The sequence below is a fragment of the Schistocerca piceifrons genome, chromosome 7, assembly GCF_021461385.2.
Source record: "Schistocerca piceifrons isolate TAMUIC-IGC-003096 chromosome 7, iqSchPice1.1, whole genome shotgun sequence".
NCBI lineage: Eukaryota > Metazoa > Arthropoda > Insecta > Orthoptera > Acrididae > Schistocerca > Schistocerca piceifrons.
In genome coordinates, this window is record NC_060144.1 from 259,119,427 (window position 1) to 259,139,658 (window position 20,232).

The 20,232-nt window shown below is 46.0% G+C and overlaps 1 protein-coding gene across 1 annotated transcript in view; it reads left to right on the plus strand.

Annotated features, from left to right (window-relative positions):
* LOC124805612 overlaps positions 1-20,232 on the plus strand; it is a 359,950-nt gene that overhangs the window by 193,444 nt on the left and 146,274 nt on the right. The window contains exon 5 of the mRNA XM_047266178.1: positions 13,969-14,243. Within this exon, the coding sequence (XP_047122134.1) occupies positions 13,969-14,243 (275 nt within the window). The remainder of the gene's footprint in view (positions 1-13,968; positions 14,244-20,232) is intronic.

The window sequence follows — 20,232 nt, forward strand, 5'->3', positions numbered from 1 at the left end:
TCTTCATCAAAACTTTCTGTTTCATGTGCTGTTTCTTCTTCTACGTCTAACACATTCACATTTTCTGATGATTCTGATTCATTGTCCCTATTTTGTTCTTCACAGACACTAACATTCTGTATCACGGAAATTACTTCTCTAAGATGCTCTGGGTTATTTAGATCCCTGTCACGATCCCTTTCTTACCTTTTTTATTTCACTGACACGAACAGCACTTGTTACCTCTCACAACAATGCTGAGTAATCAACTAAACGAAATCAGACAAAACTATGACTGTTTATGCTGCCAACAATGGACATACTGAAATGATTATTAGTGGCCTGATTATTACCAATGGAAGGAAGAGAAATCCTATCCTGATAAAGAACTTTTTGTATAACGCCGACTACGAAATGAGTAAACAGAGGCCCATTCGTAGTTACTCTTACTCTCTTGGTGCCACGAACCGGTATTTAGCTTCGTCAAGTGGTCTCCCCCACACCGTTCTGTCCTTGGCATCTTCTTCCCTTGCTCCAAATATCTGAAGATACCTGGCCAGCTGGCCTCTCCATCTTATTTTGTTTTTGCCTAAAGGTCTTCGCCGTTCGGGTTTCTTCCCCGACACTTCTCTCAATTTTTATCCCTCCTCTCTTCTGTAGACGTACCCAGTCCATCTCAGCCTCCTTATCTTGGCTTCCGCGACGGTATCTGGCTCATTATATACCTCCCTAAGATTTGTGGTTTTTTTATTATTCTTCTCCTTTCTTCTCCCTCACAAATTGGTCCAAACACCTTCTACAGGATTTTATTTTTGAAAAATCTTTATCTTTCTCTCTGTATCCTTATTTGTTCTCCAGATTTCTGCTCCATTTAGGAATACTTGCCTGATCATAGGTTTATATGTCCTTATTTTGATTCCTGTTGGTAAAATTTTGGATGAAAACAGTTTGTTGAATAAATATGATGCTCTGTATATCGCATTTCTGTTTCCTGTTTTTTAGTAACTTTTATTATTTACTCTAACCCTCGACTATTTAAACTCTTCTACTTCTTCAAACACTTGGTCATTAATCTGTATGGTTTCCTGCCTTTTTGCTTTGTAACTTCTCTCTATCCTCGTGAATTTTCTCTTCATTTACCTTTAATCCAACTTCCTTGGCTTTTTAAAATAGTTTTCTCGCCAGTATTTCCGGATTATCTGGAGTTTCAGCAATTAATACTACATCATCCGCGGTGCAGCTAGGGATTCTCTGTTCTGATGTTTATGTTGCTCCCCCATTTCCGTAGTTCCATCTTCATCATTTAAAAGCTCCTCAAAATATTCCTTCTAAATTTCCATATCTTTTGTCATTTCCAAAACTGTACTGCCACATCTATCGTTAACGTCGTACGTCCGTGATACTGAGAACCCCACTCAATAAAAATAAATATTATTTTCATCCTTATCGCTTAGTTATGTAACCAACACAAGTGACATGAGGAAATGGAGCGTACCTGACAACAACAAAACGTGTCATTAAGTATGATTTCCCATTTCACGTGAAAATAAGAACATATATAGCTTTGCAGTCTCGTCTGACCCCACTTGGCAATCTGAAGGCTAGGTGATAGGGAATACCACTCAATCTATGATAAGAAAATTACAGCACTGCATTGATACCAATGGTCATCACTTCGAACACCTTCTGTAAATGGAACTTTGTGAACTTCGTTGGCCTTGAAAGACCTTACGATTACATATCTCGCCTCGACAGCTGCTATCAGAAAGGAAATACCAAACTATAGTATCCCATTTAAAAAAAACAAAGTTGACCTTCATATCTCTGAAGCGATCCCATCTAGCAACAAAAAACTAACGTCATATTATGGCCCCCGTTGTCCCATGCAACTTTTGCCCCACAAACTTTTCATTTCCTATCACACTTTCTGAGTTATTCTTGGTGGCAATAGTTAGTGACCCACCCTGTATATATTGCAAACAGCAACGGTCCTATCACACTTCCCTGTGGTACTCCTGATATTACCTTTACACCCTTCGATTTTGTTCCGTTAAGAGCGACATGTTGAGTTCTGTCTGCAAGAAAGTCTTGAATCCAATCACAAGTCTGCTCCGATACTCCGTAAGATCTTATTTTTTCATTAAATGGCACCGCGAGATGGTTTCAAACACCTTACTGAAATCAAGGAACACGGCATCAACCTGACTGCCGTTGACCACTGCGCTGTGGATCTCCTGGAGGAACAGAGCGAGCTGAGTTTCGCAGGATCTCTGTTTGCGGAATCCATGTTGATTTTTGTTGAGGAGATGATTATTTTCCAAAAACGTCGTAATTTTTTAGCATAAACCGTGTTCCATAATTCTACAACAGTTGGACGTCAACAATATAGATCTGTCTTACGGCCTTTCTTGAAAACGGGAATGACCTGCGCTTTTTTCCAGTCGTTAGGCACCTTTCGTTGCGCAAGCGATCTACGATAAATTACTGCTACAAGGGGAATAAGTTCTTTCGGATAATCTTTATAGAATCTTATTGGTATCTCATCTGGACCTGACGCTTTCCAGAATGGTTCAAATGGCTCTGAGCGCTATGGGACTTAATATCTGTGGTCATCAATCCCCTACAACTTAGACCTACTTATACCTAACTAACCTAAGGACATCACACACATCCATGCCCGAGGCAGGATTCGAACCTGCGACCGTAGCGGTCGCGCGGTTCCAGACTGAAGCGCCTAGAACCGCTCGGCCACATCGGCCGGCCACGCCTTCCCACTACTAAGCGATTGTAGCTGCTTTTCAATTCCGCGATAGATTATCTCAGTATCTGCCATTTCGACGTTCGCACGACGATTGAAAGGAGGGACAGTGTTACGATCTTCTACGGTGAAACAACTTTGGAAGACCGAATTCAGTATTTCGGCCTTCTCTCTGTTATCTTCCGTTTCGGTACCAGTGCGGTCGCTGAGAGAATGAACAGATGAAATCTGTAGTACTCGTCGATTATGTGACTCCATAATACATACTGAGAATTCTCATCCCTCTTTTTTGTCATTTACATTCAATTGTAAAGGCCTTTGGCGATAGACCGCTCTACTGCCTCTTTTTATGCAGACAGCCACTGGACCTGTGAATGTCTTTCATACCACGAGCAAACAGCGAAGGGAAAATGGCGCTGACACTACGATTCTGGTGAAATGAAGGGAGTTGTCCCGATCGGTACCTCCGAGAAGGGCTGAGCAAAGCCGAGACAGGCCGAGCGTCGGCCCGAGCACAGCTCGCACACTCGGCACGCGGGCGGTTTGGCACAGTGTAAAGAGCACTGCAGGAGGAAGCGAACGGTAACGTATCCCGAATGCAATTTTTGCTCTCTGCAGTGGAGTGCCTGCTGATATGAAAGTTCCTGGGCAGAGCAAAACAGTGTGCAGGAGTGCTATTCTTTCAAGCTGGGGGACTGATGACCTCAGAAGTTAAGTCCCATAGTCCCGAATGAGATTTTCACTCTGCAGCAGAGTGTGCGCTGATATGAAACTTCCTGGCAGATTAAAACTGTGTGCCCGACCGAGACTCGAACTCGGGGCCTTTGCCTTTCGCGGGCAAGTGCTCTACCACTGAGCTACCGAAGCACGACTCACGCCCGGTACTCACAGCTTTACTTCTGCCAGTACCTCGTCTCCTACCTTCCAAACTTTACAGAAGCTCTCCTGCGAACCTTGCAGAACCTTGGAAGGTAGGAGACGAGGTACTGGCAGAAGTAAAGCTGTGAGTACCGGGCGTGAGTCGTGCTTCGGTAGCTCAGTTGGTAGAGCACTTGCCCGCGAAAGGCAAAGGCCCCGAGTTCGAGTCTCGGTCGGGCACACAGTTTTAATCTGCCAGGAAATTTCATATAAGTCCCATAGTGCTTAGAGCCATTTGAACCATTTGTACGGTCGCAACAAGACTGGATCCCGGGAGGCCATTTGTCACTACCGAGAGGGAAGACCATCGTGTTGGGTTTATGCCTCTTGCGCATCGTACTGTATCTACATCAGCATTTGGCACCACCGTGACCAACAAACTGTTACATCGGTTACTTTAAGGACAGCCGCGAGCCAGACGCCCTGCAGCATGAATTCCACTGACCCCAAACCACCGCCATTTGTGACTACAGTGGTGTCAAGCGAGAGCTCACTGGAGGGCAAGGTGAAGCTCTGTTGTGTTTTATGGGGAAAGCTGGTTCTGCTACGCTGACACTGATGCCCATGTGTTGATTAGAAGCAGACCAGTAGGGGGCCTGCAGCCAACTTGTGTGCATGCTAGACGCACTGCACCTACACATGGAGCTATTGTCTGGGGCGCGATTCGTTAGACAGCAGAAGCACTCTCCTGGTTATTCCACGTTCCCTGACTGCAAATTTGTACATCAGTTTGGTGCCATTCTTGGGTCAGCATTCTAGGGGGTGTTTTCGAACAGGATAACACTCGCCCAGATACCGCTGTCGTAATCGTACATCCTCTACAGAGTGTCGACATGTTGCCTCGGCCTACTCGATCACCAGATCTGTCTCCAATCGAGCACATATGGAACGTCATCGGACGACAACTCTGGTGTCATCCACAGCCAGCATTGAACACCCCTGTACTGAACTACCAAATGCAGCAGGCATGGAGCTCCATCCCACAAGATGACAGCTTGCACCTGTACAACACAATGCAAGCACGTTTGCATGCTTGCATTCAACATTCTGGCGGTTACGTTGGTTATTAATGTACCAGCTTTTCACGTTTGTAGTGGCTTATTTCGCGTTTACACTAACCTGTGATCTTGCATTGTAAATCACTTAAATATGTTACCTAGACAAATACAGGGTGTATCAAAAAGACTCATCCGATTTGCAAAAAAATCGTAACTATTATGTTACTTGAGATATGTGCATGAACAACGAGCTGTTGGAATGCATGAACAACGAGCTGTTGGAAAGAGAAAACACTCCAGTTTTACAAGGCTACCGCTAGGTAGGAGTAGCAGCAGTGTGCGCCCACTCTAGTTCTAGTGAAAATGGTGTCGGGACAACAGGAAGTATTTTGTGTTCTACGTTTTGTGCAGTGCGGGTCAGTAATAACTGTTGAGCGTAAATTTCGTACTAGGTATGGTGTGGATCCTCGTACAGCATAGAGCATTTGACGATGGCATGAGCAGTTCCGAGAAACAGGTTGTTTGCGTAACGGCAAGTCGACGGGCCCTCCCCGAGTGTCTGATACAGACGTCGAACGCATCGCCATAGTTTCACAAGGAGTCCGCAGAAATACGTTCGCAGCTCGACAGCTCAGGAAACCATAAAAAATTTAGCAACTGCAAGTTCTTCGTGAAGGTAACAAACAACAACGTGTGGAATTCTGTTATTTAGTTCGTGGCAAGATGGAGGATGACAGTTTTCTTCCAAGCTAAGTGTTTAGTGACGGGGCGACATTCCACTTCAATGGACAGGTCAACCGTCATAATGTGAGAATATGGGGTACAGAACAACCACGTGAAGTTTTACAACATGACAGGGACTCTCCAAAATTAAAGGTGTTTTGTGCAGTTTCACGGGAAAAGGTGTACGGGCCATTTTTCTTTGCCGAGAACACTGTTACAGGAAGCGCATATCTCGATGTGCTTGAGAACTTCCTTCTCCCACAGTTGGAGACTGATTCGAACTACTTCATTTACCAAAAGGATGGGGCACCGCCAAACTGCCATCTGGAAGTACGGGAATTTTTAAATCAAAGGAATACTAAACGATGGATCGGTCGCACTGGGCCAGATGATTCAGCCTTACATTACAGGCCTTCAACGTCACCGGACCTCACTGTATATGATTATTTCTTGTCGGGGTTTATGAAAGACTCTGTTTATGTGCCTCCGTTACCAACAACAATGAATGAACCGAGAAATGGTGTAACAGCAGCTGTGGAAGCTGTAGCTCAAGACATGCTCGCTGCAGTGTGAGAACAATTTGAATACCATGCTCGCTGCAGTGTGGGAACAGTTTTAATATCGCATTGACATACACTTTATGATCAAAAGAATCTGGACACCTGGCTGAAAATGACTTACAAGTTCTTGGTGCCCTCCATCCATAATGCTGGAGTTCAATATGGTGTTGGCCCACGCTTAACCTTGAAGACAGCTTCCACTCTCGCAGGTATACGTTAAATCAGGTGCTGGAGGGTTTCTTGGGGAATGGCAGCCCATTGTTCACGCAGTGTTGCACTGAGGAGAGGCATCGATGTCGGTCGGTTAGATCTGGCACGAAGTCGGCGTTCCAACAATCCCAAAGGTGTTCTACAGGATTAAGGACAGGACTCTGTGCAGGCCAGTCCATTACAAATGATACAAATGGCTCTGAGCACTATGGGACTTAACATGTGAGGTCATCAGTCCCCTAGAACTTAGAACTACTTAAACCTAACTAACCTAAGGACCTCACACACATCCATGCCCGAGGACGGTAGAGGTCGCACGGTTCCGGACTGAAGCGCCTAGAACTGCTCGGCCACACCGACCGGCAGTCCATTACAGGGTTGGGTATTGTCGTGTAACCATTTCGCCACAGGTTATACAATATGATCAGGTGCTCGATCGTGTTGAAAGATGCAATCGCCATCCCAGAATTGCTCTTCAACACTGGAAGCAAGAAGGTGCTTAAAACATCGATGTAGGCGTGTGCTGTGATAGTGCCACGCAAAACAAGGGGTGCAAGCGCCCTCCATGAAAAATACGACCACACCGTAACACCACCGCCTCCGAACTTTACTGTTGGCACTACACACGCTAGCAGATGACGTTCACCAGGCATTCGTCATTCCCAGACCCTGTCATCGGATCGCCACCGTGATTCTCCAATCCACACTACGTTTTCCACGATTCAATCGTCCAATGTTTACGTTCCTTACACCAAGCGAGTCGTCATTTGGCATTTACTGCCGTGATGTGTGGCTTATGAGCAGCCGCTGGACCATGAAATCCATGTTTTCTCAGCTCCCGCCTAACTGTCATAGTACTTGCAGTGGATTCTGATACAGTTTGGAATTCCTGTGTGATGGTCTGGATAGATGTCTGCCTATTATACATTACGACCCTGTTAAACTGTCGGCGGTCTCTGTGAGTCAACAGACGAGGTCGGCTTGTACGCTTTTGTGCTGTACGTGTCCCTTCACTTTTCCGCTTCACTATCACATAGGAGACAATGAACCTAGGGATGTTTATGAGTGTGGGAATATCGCGTACATACGTATGACACAAGTGACACGCAATCACCTGACCACTTTCGAAGTCCGTGAGTTCAGCGGAGTGCCCCGTTCTGCTCTCTCACGATGTGTAGTGACTACTAGGTTGCTGATATGGTGTACGTTGCAGTAGGTAGCAGCACAATGCACCTAATAAGAAAAATGTATGTTTTTGGGGGTGTCCGGATATTTCTGATCACATAGTATTTGCCGTACATCTCAAGAGGGCATATTGAACAACTATGAAAAGGTACGAAAAAAAACTTTTTGAGTTTCCCGTTCATCAAAAAAGAAAATTCATTGTATATGTTTATTAGTTTCTGAACCGTAAAATTACTACTAGTTCACCAAAGGTTATTAATCTCAATCAGTACACAAAATGTAAAGTGGAAGTAGGTGCCAAGGAATAACTGGTGAAATTACACACAACTTTGAGTAACACTCTTTATTCAAATTTGGTGCAAGACTTAACGATATTAAAAAAAATAATAATTTAATGAATAAGTCACAATTTACGATAGGAAAGGACTTTTAAATTATTAAATTATTACAAAAAATTTCACGCCAGTAAAAGGCAAGTATAGGTAAGCAATTTAACGTATACAACGCGACGCTGTATAATATTTCAAGCCCAACTAAACTACAGGTGTATTTCACTCCATTCATTAAATGGTGCAGAATCTCACTTGTCTGCAGCATATAAAGACAATCCTGTTTACAAAAGTTCTCAAACTAGAAAAACCAAAACGCATGAGTCATGCACACGGGGGGACATTTACAGTTAATAACATTAAAATTTCCAAAATATATATAAAAAAACAAAGTTTACAAATTTCTGCCAGTTAACTTACGACAAACACACACGCTCGCCAGGTAGGACTTGCGAACTTTTTCAAAAGTTCTCGTTACAAGGCAACAATTTCTACCCGTAAAGAAATGTCAAACTTTTGCATGGCAAGAAAACACACTAATACCCAACTACCTGTATAAAACACATAAGCACGCTTAGTAAAAGTCTTAAAAAGTACTGAATTGAAAAAACACACAACAGTTTTTGCTGACTAGAAACAATATAAAAAATCCACTACGGCGTACATTAACCTTGCTTGATTATAGCCAAATATACATAAACACAAATTTACGTAAGTTACAGCTTCCAGATGAGCAGGAATTCGTTATGCAATTGACTAGCTCTCACCACGAGGCAAAAGGAATTTTTCTTCTTTCTTATAGTACCTTTTACACGTGAGTCTAGTAATACTAGTTATGGCAGGCGAGAGACTGGATCAGGTCTTAGTGCCTTGCATTTTAAACAGTACAGTCATTGGTGCCTTACACTTTCACAGACATGGCAGAGACTAATAGTCGAATAAACCCGTAGGTAAGCTGGGAGGGGAAAGAAGCAATCCGAACCACAGATTTACTCTGACTCCCCCCCTTTCGTCCTCAAAAGTGGACAAACGGACCACCCTTTCTAATATTACCATCTTCCCGCGGGTGGGCAGACGAGAATGAATGGCGGGAAACCCCCCAAAAAATACGGCTGGTATAATTAACAAGAATAAGTAAATTGAATTCAATTAAACTTCATAAAATCTGTTAACCATCAACATTCAACTTCTGGTGCGTTACGGCTCCCAGGACTGAACCAACACTGAACAGCACTTCCAAATGCTCTGCCGAACCACCCGCTGCCAGCCGTGTCAACGGACGCAGGAAGGCGCGCCGATTTTCAGAACCTCCTCGCCGGTCGACAGCATACGGCCGAACTACAGATTAGGCCACTTGTGGACCCACGCTCAGAAAGATTCCTTTCGCGACGAGCAGGTAACGCCCCATACCACGGAGCCGCTGCTCACGACGCTTACGCTGATGTCCCTCTAGCACTGGGAGAGAAGTCGCTTCTTGATGCCCCCACTGCCAACTCTCCACGAGAGCCCATACAGCCACTTCTTAAACCCACGCGAAAAGCCCACTTTTCCCCTTTCCCGCTAGAGGGAGACACCGAAGCCTTCAATTGCGACAACGGTGCCACCGCCACAAAACGGAGGGCGACTGCTTCACGCTACGGGCTGCGACGAGCTTTTCAAAGCTCACTTTACTACGGCCCAGTGAACTCTTTAATAATCACTATTTAGCGAACTTTTTTTAGGGCAGATACTCCGTAGCTCCGAATCGTAGAAAAACTAGTCGTTGGAAAACTTCTACATCTTCATCTACGCCCCATACCACGGAGCCGCCGCTCGCGTCGCTTACGCTGATGCCACGGTCTGCGTGCTGTCCTTCTAGCACCGGCAAAGAAGTGGCTTCTTGATGCCCCCGACTGCCAACCCTTCACGAGAGCCTATACAGCCACTTCTTAACATCCTACTTTTCCCCCTTTCCCGCTAGAGCAGGCTCGTCCAAACTGTGCCCCTGGGGCGCTAGCGCCCGCGATGGCCCGCGGCCAGCGCCCCGGGCGAATTCGTATGTTGTCGCAGTGGCCGAGCCGTGCCGTTTAGCTGACCGTGGGGACCGAACGACCGCCCGCCGGGCCTCTCGACCTTATACCATTGTAAGACACAACCACGGGTTTGGATATTTTTCTAGCCGTGGAAAACATGTTCGAGTCAATGGGTTTAAAATGGGAACGCCTGACCGGTGCAACGGATGGAGCCCCTGCGCTACGAGGGATACGCACTGGATTTCTGAATTACGTCACATCTTAAATGGCTGAAGTGGCTGTTCCTTATTCGCGGCAGTCCATCGTCTGATACACCAGGAGGCACACTGTGTGAAGATTGCCAACATAAAAAATGTTATGGACACAGTTCTTCGAACAGTTAATTATCTTCGATCGCATGGACTCACACATGTCCAATTTAAAGAATTTCTGCCTGATATCGAAGCGGAATACCCGGACATCTCCCGCGCCAGGGTTCCCGGGTTCGATTCCCGGCGGGGTCAGGGATTTTCTCTGCCTCGTGACGACTAGGTGTTGTGTGATGTCCTTAGATTAGTTAGGTTTAAGTAGTTCTAAATTCTAGGGGACTGATGACCATAGATGTTAAGTCCCATAGTGCTCAGAGCCATTTGAACCATTTGAACCCGGACATCCCCTACCACACTGATGTAAGATGGCTGAGCAGAGGAAAGGTGATTCATCGGTTTTTCTCCTTGAAGAGTGAAATAAATACCTTTTTGAAATGAAAGGACGTCCAGAAGAATTACTTTGTGATCCTAAGTGGGTGGCGAATTTGGCTCTTTTGAGCGACCTTACTGGTCATTTAAATACTTTGAACATTTCACTCCAAGGCGAAAATCACTCTGTTGCTGATTTACTGCAGACGATTCAAGCATTTAAAAAAAAACCTATTTTGTGGGGAAAACAGTTGCGCGAAAAGAATTGTGGATACTTTCCTGGACTAGACAGTGTGGATTTTTCAGATTATGTTCAAATCCTTTGCGAATTACAAGAACAGTTTGAAAACAGATTCTTGGAAATAAGTGAGCTTCAACCGGCCTTATATATACACTCCTGGAAATTGAAATAAGAACACCGTGAATTCATTGTCCCAGGAAGGGGAAACTTTATTGACACATTCCTGCGGTCAGATACATCACATGATCACACTGACAGAACCACAGGCACATAGACACAGGCAACAGAGCATGCACAATGTCGGCATTAGTACAGTGTATATCCACCTTTCGCAGCAATGCAGGCTGCTATTCTCCCATGGAGACGATCGCAGAGATGCTGGATGTAGTCCTGTGGAACGGCTTGCCATGCCATTTCCACCTGGCGCCTCAGTTGGACCAGCGTTCGTGCTGGACGTGCAGACCGCGTGAGACGACGCTTCATCCAGTCCCAAACATGCTCAATGGGGGACAGATCCGGAGATCTTGCTGGCCAGGGTAGTTGACTTACACCTTCTAGAGCACGTTGGGTGGCACGGGATACATGCGGACGTGCATTGTCCTGTTGGAACAGCAAGTTTCCTTGCCGGTCTAGGAATGGTAGAACGATGGGTTCGATGACGGTTTGGATGTACAGTGCACTATTCAGTGTCCCCTCGACGATCACCAGTGGTGTACGGCCAGTGTAGGAGATAGCTCCCCACACAATGATGCCGGGTGTTGGTCCTGTGTGCCTCGGTCGTATGCAGTCCTGATTGTGGCGCTCACCTGCACGGCGCCAAACACGCATACGACCATCATTGGCACCAAGGCAGAAGCGACTCTCATCGCTGAAGACGACACGTCTCCATTCGTCCCTCCATTCACGCCTGTCGCGACACCACTGGAGGCGGGCTGCACAATGTTGGGGCGTGAGCGGCAGACGGCCTAACGGTGTGCGGGACCGTAGCCCAGCTTCATGGAGACGGTGGCGAATGGTCCTCGCCGATACCCCAAGAGCAACAGTGTCCCTAATTTGCTGGGAAGTGGCGGTGCGGTCCCCTACGCCACTGCGTAGGATCCTACGGTCTTGGCGTGCATTCGTGCGTCGCTGCGGTCCGGTCCCAGGTCGACGGGCACGTGCACCTTCCGCCGACCACTGGCGACAACATCGATGTACTGTGGAGACCTCACGCCCCACGTGTTGAGCAATTCGGCGGTACGTCCACCCGGCCTCCCGCATGCCCACTATACGCCCTCGCTCAAAGTCCGTCAACTGCACATACGGTTCACGTCCACGCTGTCGCGGCATGCTACCAGTGTTAAAGACTGCGATGGAGCTCCGTATGCCACGGCAAACTGGCTGACACTGACGGCGGCGGTGCACAAATGCTGCGCAGCTAGCGCCATTCGACGGCCAACACCGCGGTTCCTAGTGTGTCCGCTGTGCCGTGCGTGTGATCATTGCTTGTACAGCCCTCTCGCAGTGTCCGGAGCAAGTATGGTGGGTCTGACACACCGGTGTCAATGTGTTCTTTTTTCCATTTCCAGGAGTGTATATTTGTTCGCCCGTTTTCCCTTCGGGCAGACGACGTCTCACAAGTGCTTCAACTAGAGCTGACTGACCTACAGTGCGATATCCGCCTGAAAAACCGCTTTGTTATGTGTAAAACTTTGGACGACTTTTACAGATGTCTTCCACGAGAGAAATATCCTCTTTTGCACAAGCACGCGGCCAAATTTCTCTCAATGTTTGGTTCTACGTATATTTGTGAGCGCTTTTTCTCTCTTTTAAAGCTTGCTAAAAGTAAGAACCGTTCGTTACATGGCGATAAAAATTTGACTAATTCTTTGAGGTTAGCAGTCTCACGGAATATTGTACCAAACCTAGACAAAATCGTTTCCTCGAAAAAGAAAAACGTGTAAAATGTTAATTGTCGTCTTTAACCATGTTGACTGTAAGAATTAAAGAGCTTTATAACCTTAATTCTATTTTTAATAAGTTTTCAAACTTGGTCAGTTAAAACTATTATGCACAAAATAGCAAAATAAGGATCCGATTTCTAAACTCTGAAAAGGGATTCAAAAAGTTGTAGCACGAAGTACAACAAAAAACATTTACTTGTAACTACTAACACTAATAATGAGACACTATATCCCTTTCATAAAACTATTTCTAAAATAGAATACTTTGTTTACGTTGGATCAGACCGCGGGACTGTCCGGCGCAGAGCAGTGCTGTGCGGTCTTACTCGCTCCGCAGCTATCTCTCTCTCTCTCTCTCTCTCGCTCGCTCCCATGGCGACACTAGCGACATACGGTCGCGGACGGGCGCTAAACTATACTGCCTTGCGCCCGCGGGGCGCGGGTGCGCCCGCCGGGCGCAATTCTTGGGTGAGCCTGCGCTAGAGGGAGACACCTAAACCTTCAATTGCGACAACGGCGCCACCGCCAGAAAACGGAGGGCGACTGCTTCACGCTACGCGCTGCGGCGCGCTTTTCAAAGCTAACTTTACTACGGTTCAGTTTCAGAAATAGAGACGTGGCAAATCGGATGATTCTTTTTGATGCACCCTATATATTGCCGAAATTTCACTACTGTACAGGATTTGGTGTTGCGCTCTTTTTCATTCATATATATACTAAGATGGTATCTGGTCTTTCGAACATGTCCGAAAGAACAGATACCATCGGTGACCATGCAGCTCGTTAGAATGAAATTACAATGAAATGAACACCCTTAGCTGCTTACAGGCGTTGACATACGCCAACGGGGACAGATGAAAATGTGTGCCCCAACCGGGACTCGAACCCGGGATCTCCTGCTTACATGGCAGACGCTCTATCCATCTGAGCGACCGCTCATACATTGAGAATGTGGGTTTCGCGAGAGGCGTGCCAGAGATAAGCCCTGCAGTCGCGCTATCCTCCGTGTCCTCGGTGGCTCAGATGGATGCCGGCACGGTAGCTCAGCGTGTTCGGTCAGAGGGTTTAGCGACCCTCTGTAATAAAAAACTGAGTAAACGGATCAACGAACAACCTGAACAATTGTCATCGGACGTCCGCCACGAACGAATTCAACGAACAATATAGATCAAAATGTGATTAAAAAAAAAGACGGATAGAGCGTCTGCCATGTAAGAAGGAGATCCTGGGTTCGAGTCCCGGTTGGGGCACACATTTTCATCTGTCCCCGTTGACGTAAGTCAACGCCTGTAAGCAGCTAAGGGTGTTCATTTCATTGTAATTTCACTTTTTCATTAAGTGTATTTTTCCACTTCGTATCTCTGCTGTCGTAGATTCACAGAATACGTAACATGCGAAAGGGTTCGGCAGGTAAGTGGTGTGTGGCTGTGCGCAGGCAGCAGGAGCGGCACCTGGGCCTGGTGAACGCGTCGGCGGCGGCGGCGGCGGCGCCGGCGGGTCGGCTGCGGCGGGCGCCGGCCGGGCCGGTGTCGGTGCGGCTGCTGGAGGCGGCGCCGCTGGCCGGCGACGACGCGCCGCTGCGCCTCGTGTACGCCGTCAGCGTGGGCGGCCGGCCCGTGCCCGCCGTCGCCGCCGCCTACGACATGCGGCTGCTCTCCGACGCCGAGGTGTCCGCCGAGCTGGGCATGCCCGTGCTCACCAAGGCAGAGCGTGAGTCCGCGCCTCGGCCACATCCCGCTGCCGCCGCTACTGTCCGCAGCCTGGCTTCTGCACTCACACACCGCGCCGCCCACGCTTCTCACGACGCTACGAGGAAAATGCTGTACGCTTCACCAACTGTCACGTCTCCTAATTCACTGAGTAGAAAGCAACTGGCACTATTGCATCTCAAATGTTCAAATGTGTGTGAAATCTTGTTCAAATGTGTGTGAAATCTTATGGGACTTAAGTGCTAATGTCAGCAGTCCCTAAGCTTACACACTACTGAACCTAAATTATCCTAAGGACAAACACACACACACCCATGCCCGAGGGAGGACTCGAACCTCCGCCGGGACCAGCCGCACAGTCCATGACTGCAGCGCCTTAGACCGCTCTACTAATCCCGCGCAGCCTATTAATCTCATTTTTCTTTAGGGTCACCAGTCCTCTGACTAGTTTGATATGCTCTCCTGTAGCACTTACACCCCACGTCCTCAATTATTTACTGGATATATTCAAATCTTTGTCTTTACAGTACAGTTTTCACAACTCTACAGCTGCCTCTTATTGGCCGCTGTGTCCGAGCGGTTCTAGGCGCTTTAGTCCGGAACCGCGCTGCTGCTACGGTCGCAGGTTCGAATCCTGCCTCGGGCATGGATGTGTGTGGTGTCCTTAAGTTAGTTATGTTCAAGTACGAGGGTCACTCCAAAAGAAATGCACACTATTTTTTTAAAAATGCAGTTTTCATTCAGCATGTGTGAAAGTTTTACAGTTTGTAGATATATCCTTCCCGCTTGTTTTCAGACTTAGTTCAACCTGTTCTCGTTAGTGCCGCCGTCACAGCATGTCTTCAAGCTGGCTGCTACACTTGACGTTCGTCAGAAACAACGTAAGCACTCCGTCTTCAGGCCACAAGTGGCCCGTCGGGACCATCCGACCGCCGTGTCATCCTCAGGTGAGGATGCGGAAAGGAGGGCGTGTGGTCAGCACACTGCTCTCCCGGTCGTTATGACGGTGTGCTTTGACCGGAGCCGCTACTATTCAGTCGAGTAGCTCCTCAATTGACATCACGAGGCTGAGTGCACCCCGAAAAATGGCAAAAACCCATGGCGGCTGGATGGTTACCCATCCAAGCGCCGGCCACGCCCGATAGTACTTAGCGTCGGTGATCTCACGGGAACCAGTGTATCCACTGCGGCAAGGCCGTTGCCCTCAGAAACAACGTGCTGTCAAAAAATTCCTGATGCTGTGAAAACGAGACAGTGGGAAACATCCACAAGAGATTGAAAAAGGTGTATGGAGATCCTGCTATCGATCGCAGTACAGTTAGTCGGTGTGCAAGCAGGTTACGTGATGAAAGCGGGCACAGCAATATTGAGGATTGTCCTCGGAGTGCCGGCTGTTGTGGCCGAGCAGTTCTAGGCGCTTCAGTCTGGAACCGCGCGACCGCGACCGCTACCGCTACGGTCGCAGGTTCGAATCCTGCCTCGGCCATGGATATATGTGATGTCCTTAGGTTAGTTAGGTTTAAGTAGTTCTAAGTTCTAGGAGACTGATGGGGTCGACAGAAGTGTCCGATCCAACGCGTCAGCTTTGACCCGTGACGTAAGGGTGTCGTGTGTGACGTCATGACGGCGCGGAGTTTGGTTTGAGTGTGGCTGTCTCCAGTTCTGTTTTATCTTATTTTATTTACTTTTCTGATCTGTTCGTTCTATCTCGTGAGATTTTTTTTAAATTTAAAAACACTTATTACTTATTTTAATTATCTGTTTCCTCGAATTTCTGTTTTAGTTTATTATATTTATCTTCCTGATCTGTTCGTTCTATCCCGTGAGATTTTTTTTTTAAAGACAAAAAACACTAATCAGCTACTGAAGCATCTTTATCTTCTATGGGTTGCAGGGGTTACGACCCCTGAGGAGGTGGGTGGGTATTCATGCATGGCTGTCTTCACTTACACGTTGTAGCTACGCAAGGCGTCTAAATTTGTTTATATTTAGTTTGCCCCCCACCCAAAACACCCCATTTCCCGCGCTTGTCCCGTTAGTGTCATTAGGCTTCTTGTGGAAAGTGTGTGTGTTTGTTTTTGTTTCCGCCATATTTGTGACGTCATGGGTCAAAGCAGACGGACGCTTCCGTATTTCCGACTGATGACCTCAGATGTTAAGTCCCATAGCGCTCAGAGCCATTTGAACCTTTTTTTTTCCCCTCGCAGCGGCAGGCCTCGTACTGCACACACTCCAGACAATGTGCAGAGAATTAACGAATTGGTTACTGCTGACAGACGCATCACATTGAACGAATTGTCACGCTACGTTGAGATAGGGGAAGGAAGTGTTTGCAGAATACTGAAAGTGTTGGCGTTAAAAAAGATTTGTGCCAGGTGGGTTCCCTGGATGTTGACAGTGGCTCACAAAGAAACAAGAAAAACGGTATACAGCGAACTTTTGGAACAGTACGGGAATGGTGGAGATGAATTTCTTGGAAGAATTGTAACAGGGGGTGAAACATGGCTCCATCATTTTTCACCAGAGACGAAGAGGCAATCAATGGAGTGACATCATGCAAATTCACCAAAAAAAAAAAATTCAAAACCTCGCCTTCCGCTGGAAAAGTTACGGGTATGGCTACGGTGTTTCTCGATTCCGAAGGACTCTTGCTTATGAACATCATGCCAAGTGGAACCACCACAAATTCTGATGCATATTTGACGACACTGAAGAAACTTCAAGCTCGACTGAGTCGTGTTCGACCACATCGGCAAAAGCAGGATGTTTTGCTCTTGCACGACAATGCACGGCCACATGTCAGTCAAAAAACCGTGGAAGCCATCACAAAACTCGGATGGACAACACTGAAACACCCGCCTAACAGTCCTGACCTGGTTCCATGTGACTATTATCTCTTTGGGAAGCTGAAAGACTCTCTTCGTGGGACAAGGTTTGAAGATGATGACTCCCTTGTGCACGCTGCCAAACAGTGGCTCCAACAGGTTGATCCAGAATTTTACCGTGCGGGTATACAGGCGCTGGTTCGAAGGTGGCGTAAGGCAGTTGAGTGGGATGGAAATTATGTGGAGAAATGAAAATATTGTTCCTAAAGGATGTATCTACACACTGTAAAACTTTCAAATATGTAGAATAAAAGATGGCTTTAAAAAAATAGTGTGCATTTCGTTTGGAGTGACCCTCGTAGTTCTAAGTTTAGGTGCCCGATGACCTCAGATGTTAAGTCCCATAGTGCTTAGAGCCATGTGAAGCATTTTTTTTTTTTTTTTTTTTACCGTGGAACGCTGATAACGCAATTCCTATCACCCTGTCCCCTTTTCGTGTCACTATTTTCCATATATTTCTTTCCTTGCCGATTATGCGGAGTACATCCTCAGTTGTCACTAGCACACCAAATTTTTAACACGCTGCTATAGCACCCATTTCAAACGACTCTATTCTCTTCTTTACTCGGAAGACAGTTTCGAAATAATGAGGACATTTTGCGGTGGTCGGTAATTTTCGCAGCAAAATAGTCGAAGATTTTTTCCTGATTTTTTTTTCTCATGTTGGACGTATCTCTGCTTATCATTTGTGATCGGTGGCGGTGCACTTCGTTGGACGTCGCAAAATAATGAGATGCGAATTGTATCCTGCAGTCGAATGTAAAAGCTATACCGATTTTGCTCATAAAACTATAAGAAAATATAGTAGTGGTTCTTTGCGTATTCTTTAATACGATAATTTCGTTAAAGAGGTTAGTTGAATCTGTACTGGACTGTTGTTCAAGAGCTAATATTTTGGCTTTAACTTCCAGTAGATCTGGACTAGTTAAAGCACCAAATACAGTACGAAGGATACTCCCTCCAAAATCAAACCAGGAACGTTTTCGCCTAATTAAAGTTTTGTATGGCAAAGCTTAAAAAAACAGTAAATCTCTTGTTCATAATTAGCAAATGTAGACTCTATCTGCATTTTGGCTGTGATCCAGTTATTACACTAAGATGTACCCATTTCCAAAATTGTATCATTACCTTAACAGAACGAATTAGATAAATTTGCTTCTTACCGAATTGAACTGCTGCTGGATTTCACTCAGATTGTACTTGAGTACAAGTTTGGCATTACTTGTCGAAACTACCATATTTGATCGGGGTTCAAACAAAACACCTGTACTCTGTGGTACTATTACTACAGCATTAGTAGAATACGCTATCATAGCAAACATTAGAATAAAAATGAACATGGTTAATTAGTTCTAAATACTAGAGTTAACAATGAACGTAAAATAAATGAGTTTCTTGTGATAACCTGTGGAATAAAAGGTTTAGTTCCACTTGTGCATTCGTGTAATAGCTTCAATACTAAATTTTCACAACACATTCACATAAGCACAAGGCTGAAATAAACACACGCATTGCACTCTCACACACTACACACGTTTACGCAGATTGTAGGGGTGTCTGGAACAGGATCGCTCGGGACGTGGCGGTGCCTCGGCCTCGAAGTCTGGACTGCGAACTCACGATTCTCGCTTCCTGGGTTTGAGAACAGCAGGTCTGCCTCTCGGTCGGTCCTCGTCATCTTGCAATGCTACAGGAAATCTACACAGAAATGGCTTTACACGATTGAGATGAATGACAATCGAACGAAAGGGCAATTGGAGCTTAAGAGTGACTGGCGACAACACCTCCAAGATGGTCCTTTCCAACACTTCTGAAGCTTTTTGACTTGATTCTTCTTTAACACCACGTTGCTCAGATACACAAGATCTCCATCTCGATACTGTGGCACTGCTGCTTGGCGGTCGTGTTATCTTGCTTGCTGAAGAAAGGATTGATGATTTCGTTGTTACACTCACCTCCATGCTTCCTTTAGCTTGCATGCTAGGTCCCTTACGTGTTCATTGCTAATGCCGGCAGTCGATCGTGCAAAGTCCAAGGGCGAATGGATCTTTTTTCCGTAGACGATCTCATATGGTTCAAATGGCTCTGAGCACTATGGGACTTAACATCAATGGTCATCAGTCCCCTAGAACTTAGAACTACTTAAACCTAACTAACCTAAGGACAGCACACAGCACCCAGCCATCACGAGGCAGAGAAAATCCCTGACCCCGCCGGGAATCGAACCCGGGGATCTCATATGGACTTAGGCCAGTTGAGCAGTGCATTTTGCACAGTAACAACTTACCAAGTATGGTAAACAGACATCCCAATTGTGTTTGCTGCTCACATAATGGATAACCATTTTAATAATTGTTCTGTGGACTCGCTCGACTCTTCCATTTCCTTCAGAGTGTGCTGGTGTAGTCCTTAACTGAGTTATTTGCATGAGCTTACAAGTCGGTTTAAGTAATTCAGTCATAGAATTCGTTCCTTGCTCACTAATTACACTTAATGGTGATCCAAACTTAAGAATCCATTCTTTTGCAAAAACTTTAGTTTCAGCGCTCTGATCAGTGTTGATATCATGAGAAGGTATCTAGAGAAATGATCTAACATTGTCAATATGTATTTGTTTCCATCTTTAGTATTAGGTAACGGTCCTACGACAATCTAGTCCCAATCCTTCAAATGGTTCACTTGTCTCTGGCAGTTCTTGCAATGGTGCTATACTTTCTCCCACATTATTCCGTCTGTTACAGGAATCACATTGTGAAACAAACTCTAAAACGTCAGCTTTGCGGATAGGCCACCAAAACATTTGAGCTGTTTTAATGTTTGTTGCCTTTTTACCGCAATGTCCTGATAATGAATAATCATGTTGTTCCCTCATTATTTGCTCTTTCTGGAATAACTAGTGATTTTGTATAATAATCCATCTATTTCAACAAAACGTTGATCATTTTTCCATAATTTGCATTGTGGATCTTCTTCTTCAGCTGCCTTTAACTCTTATTGTCGACATATTGTAACACAAACACCGACTTTTCGACTCATTGCATCAGCATTCACATGTTGTTTACCAGGTCAGTTAATAAACTTAAAATGGTACACACTCAATCTTAA